The sequence below is a fragment of the Tamandua tetradactyla genome, chromosome 8 (genome assembly GCF_023851605.1).
Source record: "Tamandua tetradactyla isolate mTamTet1 chromosome 8, mTamTet1.pri, whole genome shotgun sequence".
NCBI classification, from domain to species: domain Eukaryota; kingdom Metazoa; phylum Chordata; class Mammalia; order Pilosa; family Myrmecophagidae; genus Tamandua; species Tamandua tetradactyla.
The window spans coordinates 91,403,110-91,423,877 of record NC_135334.1 but is presented as its reverse complement, the minus strand read 5'-3'; the positions used below and the strand labels follow the sequence as shown (position 1 = coordinate 91,423,877).

Below are 20,768 nucleotides of genomic sequence, written 5' to 3'. Positions count from 1 at the left end.
TCTCAGAGAACAAAAAACCCAAGTATTGTAGAATCATGACCTTTCAGAGCTGGATCAAAGCTTGGAGAGAAGTTCATTCAACTCCGTTATTTAACAGATGAAGTAACCAAGGGACTAAAGAAGTTTGTAGAAGAGCAGATGTGATGCAGTGTAGGATAGCAGAAGAAGCACGAGACTGAGAGTCTGGAGGCTCAGAGCAGGCCCTGGACTGTCACCAGCTGTCTGTGTGACCGTGGTCAGGTCTTCTAACCCTCTTGCTCTCTGAATGCGGAGGACTTTGTATTTCTTTCCAGCACTGGAGCTTTTTCATAACCCGTATATATTTTTGAGAGATACAAGTTATTTTTTGTACCACATGTATTTCTTTAAATTATTGGAAAATCTTTTAGGAGATGTGATATATTAAATTAAACTAAAGTAAAAGAAATACATGATGACATTACCTAACGTTTTTCCATTTTTGTGTTTATGTTCCTGAGGAAAAAAAATCTTCAAACTTGTCAGTTTGCCAGCTAAAATTGAAATAGATGGGACATGTCTTGAGAGATATGTTCATTTTAGTTTATATAGCTTTGATATCTTCAACTTGAATAAACACCTGTGTTTCCACAAACAGTATTTGACAGTACACATTGTAAATTTAAATAGTTATCTGAAATCAAATACCTACATTTTGAACAAATAGAATTCCTGAGGTACCTTTTTGGACGAAGACATTTGCTTAGCTGGTCATTGATTTTGACACTCTTTGTTCATATCATAAATGTTAGAATGGTAAAGTCTTATTGGTGATTTAAGTGGAGATAGAATTTTATGGTTTTTAAATCAAGTGTTCAATTTGACTAGGAGTTTGTATAATTTTACAATAGAATTTTTTGTGAGATTGTGACTGAAACAAATAGTTAATCAGAGAATATTCAGAAACAATCTGCATCATGCCTCTGTACACGTATAAAAAGTTGGAAACCACATATAAGTAATAGTTCGGCTGCCACACAACTGGATATACTTAAATCTGAACACTTTATAACTCTACTTGGGAGTTGTAAACTTATAAATAACATTGCAATTGGTTAAAACCATATTAAAACCATATGAATGAGACAGAAAGTATTTGGTTAAAGGGGTTCAGTAAGCACTATAATCCTCATGAAACTAATTTAATTCAGTGGTTTCCAAGTCTAAGATGGTCTCTCATATCTTGAAAGTTTATACTCCTTTACAATTTGATGGTCAGTGACAAAAGTCTAAGTATGTATTATAGGAGATGTACAGGATGCTGTCCTTGCCAGCTTGAGAGAGAACTTGCTTAGTTTGGTACACTTTTCAAATCCTGAGGAAAACTTGTCATACATCATTTGAGAATGTTTTTGAAAGTTCCATAAAACATATACAGAAGAAGCTCTGCAAACATTTAGTTCTTTCCAGCAACCATGTGCTGCATGCCTCTTCTATGCTTACAAGACACAGTATTAGCTGGAGGTAGAGAGGGTCGTGAAACACTTCCGTCTATTGCCCCCTGTCCCCCATAGGGCTTTTGGTTCAATGGGATGTATCAGCATCCTGAGAGGTGATGTGAATGGTTTATGTCAGTCTATTGACTCTATGTCTTGCCTCAAATATGAATCTTCTGGTATTGTTAAATCTTTGTGAACCCTTACAAGTCTTCTTTCCCTTGGAAGGAGAAATTTCTCTTTTGAAGACTATACATATGGCTAACAACAAATAGAACCACTCCTTGGTCCTAATGGCAAAAGCTTCTAAAGAATTGCTTTTCAGTGTCATAGGACTTCATATCTAAAATTTCTTGCTTTATTATTTGATATTTTTGGCCAGCTGCAAGAGCCGGATTTTATGACAGAAGCAAAAGCTGCTTCCCTTGCTTATCTTGGGTATTCCCAAAATCCTGTGGAATTATTTTCATTATGATTACAATACCTAAGGAAGCCTCTTGACCAATGTCTTATGTCCCTGTTCATATGGTTTCACCTGAATTATTTTCCCTAGAGATGCTCTCATTTTTCTGGAGGAATTGAAATGATTATTATGATTCCATTTGACCGTTTATTCTATTATCCTTTCAAAAGTGATTAACATTTTTAACCAATTCATAGAATTAATTGCTAATGGTAGTTTGCTAAGCAATGTATAAGATGTATAAGGAGAATATTTTGGATTGGGGGCGATGGTTGATATTTTGGAGAGGATTCTTCTTGCAGAATCCTTCAAATCATACTAAGTAGATTTCCTTTATCTGGACAGTAGGCCAATACTGACCGAAGAGCTCTTCATTGTTTGATAAACTTATATAACTTTTTAATATTTATTTATCTTTTGGTTATCTGAATCTCACTGCTTTGTAAAAGGATCTGAAAACTATATAATTTTATTTAAACTATAATTAAACTGCAAGAAGAGAGAAAAATAATTTTAGTGAGAAAATTATTCCATTTGCTGTTTAGCAACCAGAGGGCCTAATATGTGCTGACAGCATGAAAGGCATTGATGATACAAAATAATAAGTCATGGATCTTGCACTTAAGAAGCAAGTTGGAGAACCATGAAGACATTTAATCTAATAATTATCATACATTTTGCTATAAGGATGGTGTGGTGATGGGACCAAAGGGAGGGTGATAAATCTTTCCATGGCTACTAGAAGATAGTCAAAAGAGGATTTTTGTCTAGAAGAACTGTTTTGATTAGGTCTGTAAAGTAGTAATTCTGAAGTCACCAAGAAGTGATTGGCATTCTATAAAAAAGGGAGTGGTAAAAAAATACAAGGGTGTGTAATATATTGTAGCTGGTTCAGCAAACTCCAAGAAGTTCAACCTTGCTGGACTATAGAATATAAGTCAGAATTTATAGGGTAGAATGCTGCTGAGGGCAGCAAGGGCCAGATCATCAAACAGCAATAAGCTATACAGAGAAGTTTGGTTCTAATCATCTAGGTGATGGGAAGCTAAATTAAAGTGTTATAGGTAAGGAATTACAAGATCCAGGTACTACATGGTTACCTAGGTATGAGATTTAAATTTAGTTCTAAGATGCTTAGTACTCAATACAAAGAGGAAAGCATCTTTGGTTATATAGGTCCATCCTTACTATAGAAGAATGTATCAGGATACTATCTTCATTGGTGTTTAGCTTTGAAGCATTTAAGAAACACTGAATAATATCTCTTTTTTTTTACATGGGCAGACACCGGGAATTGAACCCCGGTCCTCTGGAATGGCAGGCGAGCATTCTTGCCTGCTGAGCCACTGTGGCCCACCCAGAATAATACCTTTAACAGGGGTGGATACCTTTATGAGGGTGCTTTGTTTTTCCCAAAGCACTTACACATGCCATCTTTCATGTAATCATCACAGCCCTGCAGCATAAGCATTTTAAAATTCCATTTAACAAATGAAGAAACAGGCCCAGAGAGATCACATGGTAATTAGGTTGCAGAACTATAATTCTAAATTCACCTTAGCACAAATGCTTGTCTAAATTTTGGTTAAGTGACTTAAATAAAATTTTAAAATATATATTTCTGAGCCTCACCTTTTTCTCTTGTAAAATTGGCAGCAATAGTAATATTTTCCTTGTAGGACTGATATGAGGATTAAAGGAAATAGTCATTGGAAAGAGCTTTGCTCATAGATATGATTGTAAGTGATATTCTTCTCTACTACCTTTCCATTAGATACACTTATGAGGCAAAAACAATTTGAAAATTCAGGCCTAAACTAGTTCATGAGTCTTGTATAATTTTGTTAAGGATATATCAGAAGCTAGACAAAGTAATAGTTCTAGCAATTAGTAGTTTTAGCTGACAAAATGTTATTTAACAATGACATTCAATAATGAACCTCATTTCTCCCAGCCTTGGCCTTTATTATCATACTACTGCCACTGAAACCATTAAAATGTCACTATGAATGTAAATTCCAGTGCCTCCAAAATAACTTCTTCCAAAAAGAGTCACCTTTTAAAAGTTTATGTGGTTACTTTCCAAAGCAAAACCTATGTTTTATCCTTCGTTAAATTACTAAATGTATACTAAAGGAGCAGTAGATCTTGTTAAATAAAAAAGGAAACCCATGTGTGGTTAAGTTGTATTTATTGAGAATTACATCATAGTGAGATATGTCCAGAGCAAAGAGTTAGAGCAAGTTTTCATCTCTCTCGACAATCAGCTCAGCGTTGTAACTCTTTTTTTTTTTTTTTATAACTTTTTATGTTGAAATTTGAATTACTTTTTTAAGCCTACTATTTGTGCTGGTTAGTATTCTCTATGGCTAATGTTTTGCAAAGACTTTGCAAAGATACAAATATTAAGCTGCAGAAATTCCATTAAAAAACCTCTTTTTCATATCGCATTCTGTAATCAAATTATGTTCTTCTTTTGTATTTTTCTAAAATTGTTCATTTACCTTTTATACAAAATAGCTAAGATGTTTTCTGGATTTCTTTTTATTACTATTGCCCAAAGAAAAATCTCCAATACAGTGTGGGGTGTTGAGTTTAGACATCTCTTTCCAAGCTTGCAACATTAGAAAATTTGTAGTTCTTGTTTCTTTTGTACAGTCATTTGTACAAGGAGCTTTTAATATAAGTGGGTAAATCGATTAAGCAGCCTGTATTAACCTGCAAGTATTTATGGGCACTGATACTAAGTTCTGTGTAAGATACTGTGATGGTCTGAAGGCTTTATGGACTCCAGAAGAGCATGTACTTAAAGTTAATCCATTCCTGTGGGTGTAAATGTATTGTGGGTGGGACCCCTTGATTAGATTATTTCAGTTGAGGTGTGCCCCAGGTAGGTCTTAATCCTCTTATTGGAGTCCTTCATAAGAGGATGAAATTCAGAGAAAGACACAGACGGAAAAAAAAAAAAAGCTGCAGAAGCTGAGACTGAAAGCCACAGAAGTTGAGAAAGAAAGCCATAGATGGAGCAGCCAGAAGCTGGAAGCAAATAAACCTGAGCAACACCAGCAGTCATGTCATATACCTTGTCATGTGACAGAGGAGTCCAGGAGCATGGGTAGCTGGTCTTCGGGGAGAAGGCATTGCCTGTTGATGCCTTGATTTGGACATTTTCATGGTCTCAGAACTGTAAGCTTGTAAGTTAATAAATTCCCATTGTAAAGTCAACCCAGTTCAAGTATATTGCATTTTGACAGCTTTAATGAACTAAACTAGATACATAGAAAAGATGTAAGATATGATCTGTAGCTTGAAAAATTTTTTGATGTTGTTAGAGAAGGTTTGGCCCTACATATGAACCAAAGCCTAGTTCTTTAATTATGTGGGTAGAATAAGAATTTTTGTGTATCAAAGAGGTCGTAGTTCATGGACAACTGGGCTTTTCTATATGAATAGGAGTTTTCAAGGAAGAAAGGACAAGGAAGATTGTGTAGTATCTATGAGGAAGAGGAGGTGGGCATAATCATACTATAATTATGAGAAAATGAGTCACTGTTCACAGTATGCTGAGGATATATGATGGGAAAGTTGTGGGAAATCAAGTTGAAAAAAGAACACGTGGGGAGCAGTGTATGAAGTACCTTTAAAACTCAGGTGGAGGAGTTTGGATGAAAATGCAATGTGATATAGAAAGCCATGAAAGGATTTTAATCAGAAACATAATGTGGAACTCTGGAGGAGTGTGAGTAGATGGACTGGAGGTATCAGTGCAAAGGATCAGGCAGACCAGAAAGAGGGGGCATTCTGGAATGAAAGTCTGTGCTGGAGTAGTGAGTGACAGCAGGTGGGAGTACGTGGGGAAAAGGGACCATTACAAGAGGCCATGTGAAAGAAGAACCAGCAAGACTGGATGATGAACGGGACATAGAGGGTTAAGGAAAGCAGTGAGGCAAATAGCACTGACCAGTTGGTATTGATGTAGACAGGAGAAAGGAAGGGAAGTTGGGTAAGGGCAAAGCTGGTTTTGCAGGAAAAATTTGCTTTCAGTTCAGAGAAGACTTCTGAAGTTGGAGATGTCTGAAAATACACAAATGGTAATCGAATGTTTGGAAAATTGAAGCTTAGAGTTGGGAAGAAATGGCATCATTTGGTAATACTCTTCAACTTAGATATAGCTGAAACTTTGAAGATAAATAATATCTCAGAATCCAGTGGTGGTTTTAGAGAATTTCAATTCATAATAGATACATTTTTTTATTTCTCTTAAAATACTTCACTTCCGGAATACACTGCCATGAATGGTGGGGTTGTAGTATTAACAGATATTTCCTGAAGAAATGTCTTATTATTACACATTTGCATGACTGTAAACCTTATTATTCAAATCTGTATTATAAGATATAACCACAAAATTCTTATTTACTTAAAAGAGTAATATAGAAGATATTTGTTCTAAATTTGTAATTATATGAGCACAGAACTTTCTATTTACCATCTACTCTCTCTCTATATATAAATAGAATATTTGACAATCAGTTTATAACCTTTGTAGGTAATGACCCCTTAGGCATATGTTCTGTGCCTGCCATGAATGACCCATATTTGGACATTCTTTAGAGATGCACTTTTGCATGAAGGTTGATAAAGTATCTCTCATTTAGACCACTGGAATAAAATATATCACATCATTATTCAGCTATGCTTATTTAAATAAAAGCAAGGACAAAAAAAAGCCTCTCAGCATGTGACGTTTTCCAATTCAATTTGTAGAACAGAGGACCATGTTGAAATAACTTGAGGCATGGCAGAAGGTGGTCAGATTTGGTAATGCAGAAGGAAATGTGCCCAGTGCATCTTTATACTTCATGTGTTGTTTTCAGAAGAAGGCTGCAATCAGTCATCTTGCATGTGATTTGAAAAAGGCTTGTCTTGCTGGCATGCAAACTGTTATTTAAGTACACAATCCACTCTACTACTGAAACAGTTTTGCCAAACTTATCCAAGTATTCTCACATGCTCAAATATAGTATAAATATCATTTATAGCTAGCAGTTTTCTTCAGACTATATGGAATGTCTTCCTGCTGCCTGATCTAAGTGTCCCAGTTTACATTATGGCCTTTACTGCCTCTATTTGATGGAGTGATCAGTAAAAATTTAATGACACTATAAAATAATAAAAATGTCATTAATTTACCACGGATCTTGGATGCAGTGGTTGTAAAGTTACATTAATAAACAGAATATTTTTTACAACAAAAAGCATTGTTACGTGGGAACGTGTAAATAACACACATAAATTTAAGAGCAATTTTACTGTTAGCACACACATTATTATGGAATAGCCAATAAGTGTATAAAACATAGTATATAAAATTTTATTAAAATATACTGTGCACATCAAAAATTCAGCTTTTATCTAAGTGCAAAGAAAAGCCATTATTGTGTGCTTACTGTTCATTGCTCTTCTTTCCCAAGATCACAATTTTATATTTGTTGCCAGTAAGAGGAAGTTGATTTTTCTTTATAGATGAAAACAAGCCTCTGTTCTTTCAGTTACCCCAAATCTAGTCTTTCTCCACCGATGCAAAGATAAAATTGATCATTCTTGCCGTGGTAGGAAGGGGAAAGTTGCTAATTTAATGCAAAGTTAAAAATAATGTCCAAGGTTTTGAATGATTTGTTCAGTGACTCTGGAAATAAGGGATAATAATGTAGCAGTCCATTTGTCATCACAGAGGCTGCCCTGTCGTTGACTCTTATAATACGTGAAGATGATGGATGCTACCGTCTTGTGGCTTGTAACATTTAACATTCATCAGCTCTCACTAAAGGGGGCGTTATCATTTAAATATCTTTATTTAATATGCAACATCTACCTCATACATCACAATTTCAAAGCACTTAGAGAGCCAACAGTCTTACAACACAGCAGAGCTGACTTTAATGTTTTTCGATAACTTTTATATTGCCTCTATGTTTGTGACTGACAATGCATAAGTAAGTGTCTGATCATTTCACTGCATGTAGAGTGTGCATTTCACTGCCAACATGAAAATTGGGGAATTTTCAGGGGGGTTTGGGATTAAATTAACGTAGAGGCATTTTTGCTTATATATTCAAAATATCTTACTTGGAAGTTCTGCACATTGTGAGAGCTAATTCAAGGGTGTGGAATAAAGAGCTTGCCACTCACAGTTTATATTTGTGGCATCCCCATTGGCACTTATGGCCAGAAGTTGAAACCTCTTAACTAAAGTACCTCTGCACTTCTCTCCATTCCCATGTCTGCATATTGTATTTACTAGATTCATGTTCAACCTCACTTGTGAAATCTAACTGGTAGACATCAAGTTCTCTCATCTTATGGTTATATAGCTGGCAAATAAATATTCTGAGCAATTCTTTGAGAAAAAAAAGGAAATCTTCTGGAAGTAGAGAACCACCCTGCAAAGCCATGCCTTTTTCATACAAATTTGTATGAAACCCAAGTGTTTAATATTACCAAATTTAATGCAGTCCTCTGCTCAAAATGGTTTTTATCATTGATTTATTTTCTGCGTATTTAACAAGTTTTTCATAGGATATTCTTCCTTGACTTCTACTCTGTCAAAATATTGATATTTTTTAGGGAAGGTATCTCCGCAGAAGAATTTTTTTCAATGAAGTTAGAGAAAACGTATGACTTCAAAGACACTATAAATGTGCTGTTGAATGTTCTGAATCTTTTTTGTTATGATTAAAAACAAGCTGATACTACTGAATTGTGAGTGCACTTCATTTTTTATAAAAGAAAAGATATTATCATCATGTAAGCTTTGTTGTCTTAGGATTTTACAAACCGTGGCATGTAATTTTCCCTCTTCTTCTTCCTTGTCAAAATATTGATATTCTTTCAGGAACTTTTCTTTTCTTTTTTTTAACTGAGAATATTTTCTGGTAAAATCAAAGAGAATGAATGACTAGAAAGATACTTGAAATATGCATATTGATAGGTAGCATGTCTGTTGATTTTCAGAGAAAGTTGTTTTCCCCCCATGAAAATACAGTTAAAGGTTGTTCTTCCAAGAAGATTGCAGGTGTCACATCAAAACTCCTTTTGCATTTAACAAGGGGAAAGCATTCACATGCAAATATTTGAAATGTGAAACAATGTGGCAAAACAAAGGTTGAATATTTTGCTTTCCATGCTACTACTCATCTTCACTTTAATTCTTTTTTTCTTTACATCACGACAACCAAAAGTGCTACTCAAAAATAGAAGTTGGCTGATTAAAAGCAGCTGTCCTCCCCCCAGACAGTGTGTGCAACTCCCACATGGCTTGTGGTTGCTTTTTGTTGTGTCCTGCATCTGGGTTAATTTGTTCTTGTGCAGCAGTGTTTTCACATAAGATATTGGGGACTCATACCTAATTTGGTTTTTATTTTCATTCTGTTTTCTACAAGTGTCATATTTCAAAGGTCATTCCCCAGTCCCACAGCACTATTGTGACTAGTTACTTTTACCCAGATGAAGAAATTCATGATTATAATTTTGTTGCAAATTTTTCATAGAAATAGTACTAGATTAAAGCAAGGTTTACACTGTGTTTTCTTCCAACACAGATTCCAACATATTCTATGATAAAGGAGAGCTGGAAGACTTCCTGCACAATTTGACTGATGGGAATTAATTATAGAAATATAATGATATTCAAAAATAATCATATTAGAAAGCACGATTGTAGTGAGACTGTACAAATGCTGCACAGCTTCCATCAAGTAATTGTATGTTTGCTCTTTAAAAATATTTCCAAGTTTCTAAACATCTTACAGAAAAGAATACTCAGAGTGCTTCCATCTAATGCTGAACATGCTCAGTACAGAACTAGGTCATTGAACAATAGACTGAACAGCAATCAGCACTCTACTGCTGCATAATGCATTAGGTATAACATGCAGAAACCATTCCCAGCGCTGGAAGCTGCTATTGCATGTCTGTAAATTCAAGCTGACATGACATTTAATATTGTTTCATAGTAATGAACAACAAGGTTTCATTCATTCATAAACCCGACACAAACTCAAGTTTGAATCTGGAGAGTAGCAAGGAGGTGAAGGAGGGACATGTGCTATGTTTCTACAGACAAGAACACCACCTTAATGATGGTCAATGAGCCTCCTGCTATGGATCCAGTGGGCTGTAGAGAGGGTATTCATTGTGATGCTTCAGACTCCTGTTCCTGGAAGAACTGGTTAACAAGTAAAAACGCCTTTGAACTTTCTTCCTATAATGGCAGGAGTATCTAACCTTCCTGACGTGATGGCTGCCTAGGAATGATGTCCTCCTTTTTAGTTCTCAGGAATTCACAGTGAAAAGTCCTAGGCAAAATAATAGTAACAATGCCACCTTCTAGCTGCCTGCCTGGAAATATCTGTCCTTGAAATCCTCTTGCATAAAATTCTGATTTGTATTTTCTCAGGAATGCCAATGTACATTATGATCTCTAAATGGGAAAATTCCTCTCCCATTAAATTTAGCACGATATTTTATTAGGGACAACTTTTCAAGTTTTGCACCTCTGGCTCAAGCCTCTCAGTTGTGTTCCTTTTCAATGATTGGAGAAAATCCAACAGAAAAAAAAAGGGCAGTATACCTCTGGCAGGTTTCTTGTCACAGTTTACCTTTCCTTACAGGTACTGTGGTTTAGATGCTGTCAGCACTGTCAATGCCACAATCAGGCTTTAATAGTATCTTCCTGAAAGATTTTAAAAGCCCAAGTTAGTCAGAAATGAAATCTGTAAATCCACGTTTTACCCATTGAGCAAGATAGAAACTGGAGGGAAAAAGTGGTTGCTCTAGAAGCTAGAATAAGCCTTTGACTATTCTTTCCTCTAGGAAAGAACGCGCTTTGAGAATTTGGGGTCCCAGTTAACAGGAAAGTCAAGTGAAGATGGAAAGCTGGGCCCAGGTGTCATCGACCTTACTCGGCCAGAAGATGCAGAGGGTGAGTGACTTTTCTGTAGCTCTTTTCTGCTGCTCCATCTGTTTTTAAAGATGTACCTGAGTTAGACAGAGGATCCTTATGTTCTTTCTTGGGAGTCACCAACTGGATTTTCTAGGCAAAGCAGAGATGTCCGTCTTCATTATTTTTCTACTTGAGGACTTTGAGAAGCAGCTAGATCCTAAATTACTGAGCATGTAACAACCCAAATACTTCAAGATGCCATTTTAAAGTTTTAAAATCAAAGTACCCCTTACATTTCAATGAACAGAATTCTGTTTCATCTGCCCCATTGCATTCTTATTTAAAAACGTGTAGAGGATGACTTTTTTAAACCCCAAATCAGGTGATTCCCAGGTGTAATTAAACCATCTGGGGGACTAAGTGATGGTTTGCAGCAGATTTGACATAGCGTTAATAATTTCCTGGGGAAGGCTACCCCAGTCTGTGTCTGGGCACTAACCATTACTAAGTCTTTTGAAATTCTGAGCTTTAGTCTAAGAATATTTATCCACAGCACTATCTGTGCCTGTCTGCTCCTTTTCCTTTTTGTTTGTTTGTTTTAATGCACAAGCAGCAGATCAGCAGAAATTGCTCCCCAGAGGCTGGGTACAATTTATGAGTTAGGTCAGCACTTTGGTAGTAACACTGCCTGGTTATTTACAGTGTCATCATCATAGAATAGGGACTGGTTTTCCCGTTAGCTGTTCCTTTGGCAAAAACCCTCCCACCAGACAGGGAAGATTAATTTGTTCTCCTTAGAGTAACACAATACTTAACCCATCTCGGGTCCCAAGCCGAAGTCCTACCTTCGACAAGATTTTTTTCCAGGACGCTAATCCCTTGAAAACACATGAAGACATTTCAAAGCAGCATCTGAACTGGGCATGGTAGCTAGTGATAGCTTGGGGCCATCCCAGCAGTTCAGAAATCCTTGGCATGAGGACTAAGAGATGGATAGTATCAGAAATTAGGAAGCACTTCAGAGAGTTTCTAGGAGGCAGATTTTTTCGTACCAGTAGGAGCAACTAATGTTTGATGATAGTCCTGGGGACAAGATGTTAAAATAATTTCTGACAGATCTGTGTATGTGAGAGAAAGAGAGAGATAGGGAGAGAAGAGAAGGGGAGAAAGAGGAGGAGGATAAAGAGGATGAGAGGGATGAAGAAAACTCAAAGCCATGAAAAAATGTCTTCTGAGAGTGCATTGATAGTTTTCTAGGCACTTGGAAGTGCGGGTTTTCCCACTGCTGCAACATGTCCTAGGGAACCAGAAGCCAAATGATGGAGGTTGCCCAATTAACCATCTGACTACAGCACAGAGCCTGTGGTGGGCCTGAAGTTCTGTGTGGAAGTGTGGCCAGTCCCATTTTGTTAGGAAGCTTGTGTTGTAGAGTAGCTAAGTCTTTGATCTACATATCAAAATAAATATTTTTCATCACTTTAAGTATTTAGTCTGCTTATTGCCCCTAGACTTGGACCTACAGAGTTCATTGCTTTAACAGACTTTTCTTCATCTGTCATTGACCCCTCTTCATTTTGTTTTCTACTCTATAATGGGCATAAAAGTAGTCAGTTACCTATCAATAATACTGAGTTAATCTAGTTGATATTATATGCTTAGTAGGTTAAAAATTACACTTAGAGTTTTAAACATTATGAAAAGAAAAAAATGAAAACTTTTAACTGTAGAAAAACTTATCAGATAGAAATAGCTTTGGAAATTACATACACTACATAGACCATCTAAATTCAAACATCTTTTTTAAGTAGATGTTTGAGTCAGAGAATGAATTAGGTTTTTTTCATACATTTTGTAATTTAAACTTAATAAAACTCTCTAGAGAAATTATGTTTTCCATTCTACAGATGAAAAAATCAAGGCTGAGAACAACTAACTAACTTACCAGAGGACACAAAGCTAGCAAGGGTAGAGCTGAGATATGATTCCAGGCAGCCTGGCTCCAGAACCTAAGCTCTTAACTACTGTGCTAAAATGCATCCCCTATATATGCAGATAAATATATAGTGCCCTCGTTTTTCTGACCAAACTCCTTGTGGCCTTGCTCAGTATGGCCCGTTTCTTCTCTCCTAAATATAACTAGTCATCCCACAAACCAGCTCTCTTGTTACTCTTGTCACACAGAGCTGCAATGCCTGATGAGTGTAATAGTAGAAGGGCTGGAGTGGCCCAGGAGCTTAAGGAGCGAGTGAAAACCTCCCTTCAGAAGCTTGCTCAAAGCTGCCATTGAGACCTTGTGGACTTTTGGGGGACTGAGTTCATGAATGGAGTCAGGTTACCTGCAGTAATGCTGACTGCAGTGCAGTGCCTTTGTGAGGACTGCTGGGATGGGTCGCAGCCTTCTGCTGACTTGAGGATATTTCCTGGCATCTGTTCAAATGTGAGCTGATTGCAAAGTCTGCTTGAGTTACATGCAGTTCATATTAAAGACAGGGTAGATAACAGGTACATATAATACTTTCTCCACTTTGCACCTTCATATTTCCCTTAACAGCAAAGATTAAGAAGTATCAGAATAATCCCCAAATTCATTTACCTCATTCAGTCAGCCTGTAGTCCAAACAAGCATTTATTAAATGCCTCGTATGTGCCAGTCTCTGAACTAGACATTGGATATAGCATGGGAAACAAAGCAGACATGTCCTTGACCTCTTGGAGCACAGTCTAGTGAGGGAAGACAGAAAATGAAATGGTAAATAAACAAGCACATGCATAATTATCATCAAGAAATGTGCTAGGAAGATCAGGACTAAATTTTCTTTGTGCTGCACCAGAGAATTCAGAGAGAAACTTACAGAGGAAAGCCCAGTTGGTGTGGGAGCTGTGTGGCCCTGGCCCAGGATGGTCTCCTTTTCACTCTGTACAAGGTCACCCCCATGATGCCTCTAGCCCGGGGACCGCAATTCTAAGGGTCTGTGCCCTCCCTACTACTCCAGCCAGGCTTCCCAGGAAAATGTCTGCTAGTCTTGAAAATGACAATATCACAAATATACAACTTGTCGACTTTTTCATAGCCCTGGGCATGAAGGCGGTAGGAGAAAGGTCACCAAAGGAAGCAGCTGTGCATGTATATTAACCACTTATTAAAAATCAGATGACAAAACCATAAACAAGGAAAATAGAAATGAAAAATATAAAAGATAAATGCCTTCAAAACTTTATTTTTAAAGTCCAGCTGGTTTTTGGCATGAATGTGACAAGACAGCATTTCTTGCTCACCATGATATTTATAAAACTACAAATGTGTTAGGGCTGGGGACTTAGAAAATATGTTTAAGGTCTTGTAATACTTTGAAGCAGTTGAAGGCTTAATATATATTGAGTACTCAAAATTTGTTAGCACATGTATGGACATGTAAGAAGGTGTGGATTGGATTAGTTGATTCTGTCTCCATGTATGGAGTGATAAACAGCTGTTTAACTTTTAATGGACTTTTCTTATGGGATTTCCTCCTTCCTTGTTCTGCTTAGGCAACAGTGCAATTTTTATCCCAGCTTTCCTAATTTCAAGGTTGCATAGTTTAGTAGAATGGGCTCTCATCTGGTTATTGGGAGATTTGGATACAAGTTCCTTTGCTAAATGACTGCAAATAAGTGACTAATGCCTCTGGGCTTCAGTTTCTTCATCTTTTAAAGGAGGTGTGTTGGATTGGATTATCTTCAAAGTTCCTTCCACATCTATGATTGTAAATAGAGTCTTTATAAAATACAGAATATTTTTCTTATAAGAAAGGTGATCTTTCCATAGTAACTTTCCTTAGGCTTTTCAGAGAAATAAATACAGGGAGCAATACCTTATGCCCTGTATTGAATCCGGAGTTTCAAGTCCCTTGAGCTTTTCTCTTTCATTAATGAGAAGATTTCTCCAGTATTGTTTCCCAGTTACTTTTCACAGACAGGCCCATTCCTTCTTTTCTCCTCTCTCCTTCCCTTGCTCAGTAGCAATAGTTGTGACTTGGAATTTTTCCTTATTGTTCATCCATCTTGTTTCTTCTCTCTCTTTCACCAGTGATCTCTAATTAGATAGCTTTCATGTTTTGTTCTCCTCTAGTCTGCATAAGAAAACATTGTTCTAAGCCCTCTTTTAATTCTGAAATTCAGTTACTGGGTGCAGCCTAAGATAGTGGCTTACCTAATTTTGATGTAAGCAATAGTAGAACGTAAGCCTCCCGTTTATTTAAAAACGAACTCTGAAAAATGATCATCTTTGGCCAGGCTTTTTGACCCTGAATTGGAACTGTGGTGATATTCTGTCCTCCTTGAATTAAAAACTTACATTGATTTGAATGGAAATGGATATGTTACACAAAGAATAGTCTCTTTTAGTACTGTTGGCTCTTATACTCTCAGATTTACTTAGAAGGGTTTATGGATTTATACTGAATTTGTGAATTGGATCCCAGCCAAAATGGGTTACCCTTCTGAAAGCTTCATTTTGTGTGTGTAAATTGATTGTTTCTAAGTTTTATATATTGGGATAGCTTTATTATTGTCAGCTTAGGCTCCCTCCCTGTTTTTCGACAAATAGCAGCCGTTGCAACTTTTCCTCTTTCTCTTCAAAATGCACCACTTAATATGAATGTTCTCTGTTAAAATTCCTGTTCACCCTTTGAATCATACTCCAGTTTGTCTTAAAGCTTTTCTCATTCCCCTCCCTAGATCCTTACTCCTGGTGGAAAAGGAAGATTAATTTAGATGATACATGATTAATTCAAGGAAGCAGAGAAAAGCTGTAGCATAATATGGGATGGGATTTAAATGCTATAAGTGCTTATACTTTGGAATGTAAAGGTCATTAGTTCCAGCTCAATAGAATACAGTTCTTCACATTGCAACACTTAGTTTCTCAGGATTAGAGTAAAAGAGAGAGGTAATCAACTCTAAAATTCCAGCCAAGAAATCCTTTCTCCTGTCCCTGACAAGTGATTATCTTGTTTCTGTTCGAATGCCTCAACCAATCTGACAGAAAACTGAGTTTTTGAGAAGTACATTCCAATTCTAATTATTAATCTGTTATTTATAGCCAAAATTTGTCTCTGCTTCCTTGTAACTTTTACCTCTTGGTTCTAGTCTTAGTTCTGGACTCTAATAGAATAAGACTTATTAAACATTCCTTTAGATATTTGCTCAAGGAATAGGAGACTAAAATTCTAGTTGTTCCACCCAAGGGAATGCACTGTCTTCCCCTAAATTTTCTCATTCGTAAAGGAGGAAGTTGATCTAGATGGTTTCTAGCTGACAATTTTTAAACTAATTTTACCTGACACATCATTGAAGTCAACCATCTTGAAGTTAACTAGAATGTAACAAACATCATTAGAGACTACATCTTGAAGTTAACTAGAATGTAACAAACATCATTAGAGACTACATGCATGCCCTTGTTGTAGAAATTTACCAGAGGTGAGTTGTCTTTGCCTAAGAAGGTATCCAACTACTAGAGCCCATCCTATGAATAAGAAAAATGGGGAATTGTACATATATTTATTAAAAGAGAAAAGCCCAGATAAGTCAGAAGAGAGGGCTAACCAGAGCCCATGGGTTTTGGGACATATGGGTCTGACCTTCTGTAGTTGCCTGAAACAGTGTGTCCAGGTATCTTGGGGAAATGAATAGGCAAAGCAGTCTTTATGGACCCAGCAAGCTGGGGTCTGAAGACAGGACGGGTAACCAGGGAGGCCTATGATATGAGTAACAACCACACAGGCTGGGAGATACGCAGAGTTCACAAAGCCTTCGGCTCTGGACTAACTCTGTTGTATGAGTACCACAAAAAATATATTTTACGGTGGATATAAACAGTTTTAGAGGATCCTGTACACCAGTTTATATCAGTACTATATATAAAGTGCAGCTCTCTTAAACAAGCAAATAAACTTCTCTTAAAGAAATATATTTGCTGTATCTTAAAAGCTCCCAAATAACTTTTAATGTTGGTAGAAAACAATTTCTATTGAACCCTCCAAGTGATGAATAGTCCTGGTAGGCCAAGAGAGTGAAATGTCAAGATTCTTGTATAACTCCAGCCCTAATACTCCATAAAGGGAATTCAACCTGCTTCTCAGTGACGCTGAAGCTAGAAATCGCTATCAGAAGCCCAGTCTCCTTTTAGTGAGAATGCTAGCCCTGCCCGCCAGGTGCTTGCTCATTGAACTGCCTTCTCTGAAAAGGTGTCAGTGGCAATGCATACAATCACCATAAAAATCTATCAACTTTTTTTTTTTACTGAATATACTACACCCTGGGCAAGAAATGGTTGTTCTATTACTGAGTCACACAGAAGTACTTCCCCAACGTGCTCCAGCAACTGGAAGGCAAAAGATTAACACTGGTGACCATGAAAATTAGACCCTAGACAAGAGCAGCCAACATGTGTTCCCAGTGGGACTGTAACATCAGTTCATACTCCCTCAGCAGTTACATAAATCTGCTTCACATAAACCAACAAATTAGAATAAACTCTGGCTGACAGAGGTCTACCTGCCATGCTTGTACTGAACATGTAGCTTTTGAGGTTTGGACCTCAAGTGCAAAGCATTGTTATCATCATGGGGAAAGATTTTTTTTAAGTTAGAATACCATATGCTTTCCAAGAGCCAATATTGTATCTGGGATTGCAAGTTAGCACATGTAGAAAGCAAAGCAACTTAAAGTATTCTGCATTGATCATTAGATAAACAGAAAGGAAATATTATTTACAGGAGGAAACTGCAATGCTTTGTGGAGAGGAATGACTCTAGAAAACGGGAAGAGTTTTAAATTTGAAAGAATAAACCAAGCACATATAGAGATAGTAAAATGCACAGACACTCATAAAGAAGTTCATGAAGGGAGGAATCTCCTTTCTCATCTTTGTGTTCCCACTGAGTCCAATACCAAACCTTGCATATACATCAACATTTCCTTAAACTGTAGACTATTACATTTAGGAATAATCTGTGAAGAGTAACTCTGGACTAAAACTTAATATCTCAAGCCTCAGCCCTAGAGAAAAGAATTTCATAAGCAATGTATTCAACCATTTAAATTTATTCTGAAAGTACAAATTGAAGCTTACTGATATATACATTTATTTAGTGATTATAAATATATATTTTATAAATATATAAATATATACTTATTTTAACTTTAACTTTTAAGTTAAAATTCCCTATTATAAGCTTACTGTTCAATGAGAAGTTTGATCCTGTATGAGGGCAAAATGATAAAGGATAATAGCTACTCCGTGCTGCAGAATTACGGAGCTGATAGTAGGGAAGAAACAGCTCTGAAATGTCCTGAAATTCACTTGTCCTCCATTTATTACCTCTCTAGTCAATAATTCTAATCCTTTTTATTTCAATGAGTCTTTTGTAAAAAGCTGACCCATAAATTCATAAGCTGGTGTTCTCTTCCTTTTTTCTGCCTCTGATTGGGAATCATGGTCTGGTTACTGTTCTCACATTTGGAAACTGGGAAGATGTGAGACTATCTTTCTTGGATGGGTCTTAAGCATATTCGTGTGTTTTAGGTCTATATCATAGTGACTCTTTTGAAAAATACTTTTAGCTTTTGGGTAAAAGAGAAACCCCATTACGGTGTAAATCATGCTCCTTAGCTAATTGTGGATGCATTTTATAACTACTCTGAAAAACAAAGCAATGAAGTACAGGAACTACAACCAAGGTTTAGGGAAATATTAGAAAGGAAACAAATATGAAGGAAGCACTTAATATGTTCTTGGTACTGGAATAGGCAATCTATTACTTCTATTGCCATTGCTACTGCTACTCTTTCTACAGAGAACTACTATTTTGTGAGTGGGTAGTAGGTTTCAGTTACTGAGCTGGTAAATCTGCATATATTCCCTTTTAGCAAGGAAAAATCAAATCTATAATTCAAACCCAGATATACCTAACTACGTAGCATCTGAGCCATACCACTTCCCATTATTCTCCGAGATGAAATGATTGAGTTGATTGCCTTTGTTGGAGTAGCTTTTTCCAATATTGATTTTCATTTAAAAGTGTAAACATTTTATGAGAAATGGAACTTTGTGAAAGTTGCTTTTTAAATCATTTGAACCATGCAAACATTCCGTGCATTTTAAGTACATTCCCCAAATTATCGGATTGAAGAGGTTTAGGTTGCTTATGATTGCCCAGTATCCTTGAACCATCCTCCCCTATCCCTATTTCCATGTCTCTAACCTTAAAATAAGTTTCTACTACAGCCAAGACTGAATCTATCATTCTAATAAAAAACTGATTCCCTGGAACAAATCAATGTAATGAATAATTTTTGAAGCCAAGTCTGGATTCCATTCGTTCATTTTGATGGCAAGTGTGAAGCTTTGGGGACAGTTACATTTGAGTTCCCATGGTTATTTTCGTATTTACTAACTGTGAAACTTGGGCAATTTGCCTGACCCTCTTTAAACCTCAGTTTCCTCTTGTGGAGTGAGGAGTGTGGGCTAGATAATCTTTAAAATCCCTCTAATGTTAATGTTCTCTAATTCTATGAGCATGTTTTATACATTTTATAATGACTTTGCTACCTAGGGAATGTCTCATCATATGTTTGTTTGAACACATGCATCAGTTGTGTATTTTTTATACATACCCAACAGCATTTAATTTCATATTCTCAAAAATAATATTTTCAGATTTAATATTCTCAAAAAGCTCAGACTTGCTGTACCATCCTTACAAGGTTCTCCTAGAAGTCGGGAGGCTGGAATCTCAAAATTGTGCAATGCGATGAGCAAATAAAAGAAGTAAGATTAGAATCAATGATTTTTGACTCCCAAACCACAACTATGGATACATTTTCCCATTAAAGCCATTCTTATTTTACAGAGAGCTCAAGCAAGGTAAGACACTTAGTAGAACATAAAATAAAATGAGATTAATGCAAAAATATGATCTGAGAAATTTCCATGCATTAATGCAACCTGGAGACAGCTGAGTCTCACTCTAAAATCCCCACTGTTGAAAATCCTCACTGCTTTTTGCTGCCTTGATAAACATTTGCATGTTTACCTTATGCCAGCCTGTGTAGTAGTGCCTAGGGATACAGTTATCAATAAGACACAATGCAGTCCTTGCCTTTGTGAAGTGCATATCTAGTAAAGAAGGTAGGTGCAAACAGTTGGAGATTTGAATAAAATGTGGTACATATTAAGATAGAGATAGTCACAGGGTGCTGTGGGAACCTAGAATACTTAGCCCAACCCACCAACCAGTCAAGATTGCCTGAAGATGATAACCCAGAAATGAGTCTTAAAGAATGAATGATTGCAAGGTGGATGTGGCATTCTAGGAAAAGGGAAAGCATGGATTCTCATCATGAAACAACATTGTATATAGAGAACTAGAAGTAGATCAGTATTATAAAAGAAAATTTTGTCAACCAGAGTAACCAGAGATGAGGCTAGAGACATAGGTAGGGGGCCAGGTCAAGGAGAACCTTGTATACAATGCTACAGAATTTGGACTTTGTCTTATAGGAATTAGGGATCCTTTGTAAAGTTTTAAATATAGGAGTGGCATGATTAGAGTAACATTTGTGATGGGTCATTCTGCCTGAGATTAGGAAGAGGTATTTATGTGAAGGGTAGAAGAGTGAAAACTTGAAGTAAGAATGACAGCCAGAACGCTTGTGTTTATAATAGCCCAGAGGAGGGACAGTGAGGGCTAAGGCAAATGATGAATGTTAAGGATGGAAATGAGAGAATGGGTTTAGTAGCACCTTTGTGAATGCTGAGATTTGCTTCACCTTGATTTGTGCTACTTAATTTCATGTAGAATCACTGGTAGTACATAAGGTCAGATGGAGCCAGAAGCTTTTCTCCAGTCTCATCTATTCAAGA

At 36.6% G+C, this 20,768-nt stretch overlaps 1 protein-coding gene across 37 annotated transcripts in view; it reads left to right on the top strand.

Moving 5' to 3' along the window:
* The window catches only part of SOX6 (SRY-box transcription factor 6), a 602,540-nt gene that overhangs the window by 546,843 nt on the left and 34,929 nt on the right, over positions 1-20,768 (top strand). For all 37 annotated transcript variants that reach the window (XM_077114108.1, XM_077114106.1, XM_077114104.1 and 34 more), the window contains one exon: positions 10,792-10,900. In XM_077114108.1, coding sequence (XP_076970223.1) covers positions 10,792-10,900 — 109 coding nt within the window. The remainder of the gene's footprint in view (positions 1-10,791; positions 10,901-20,768) is intronic.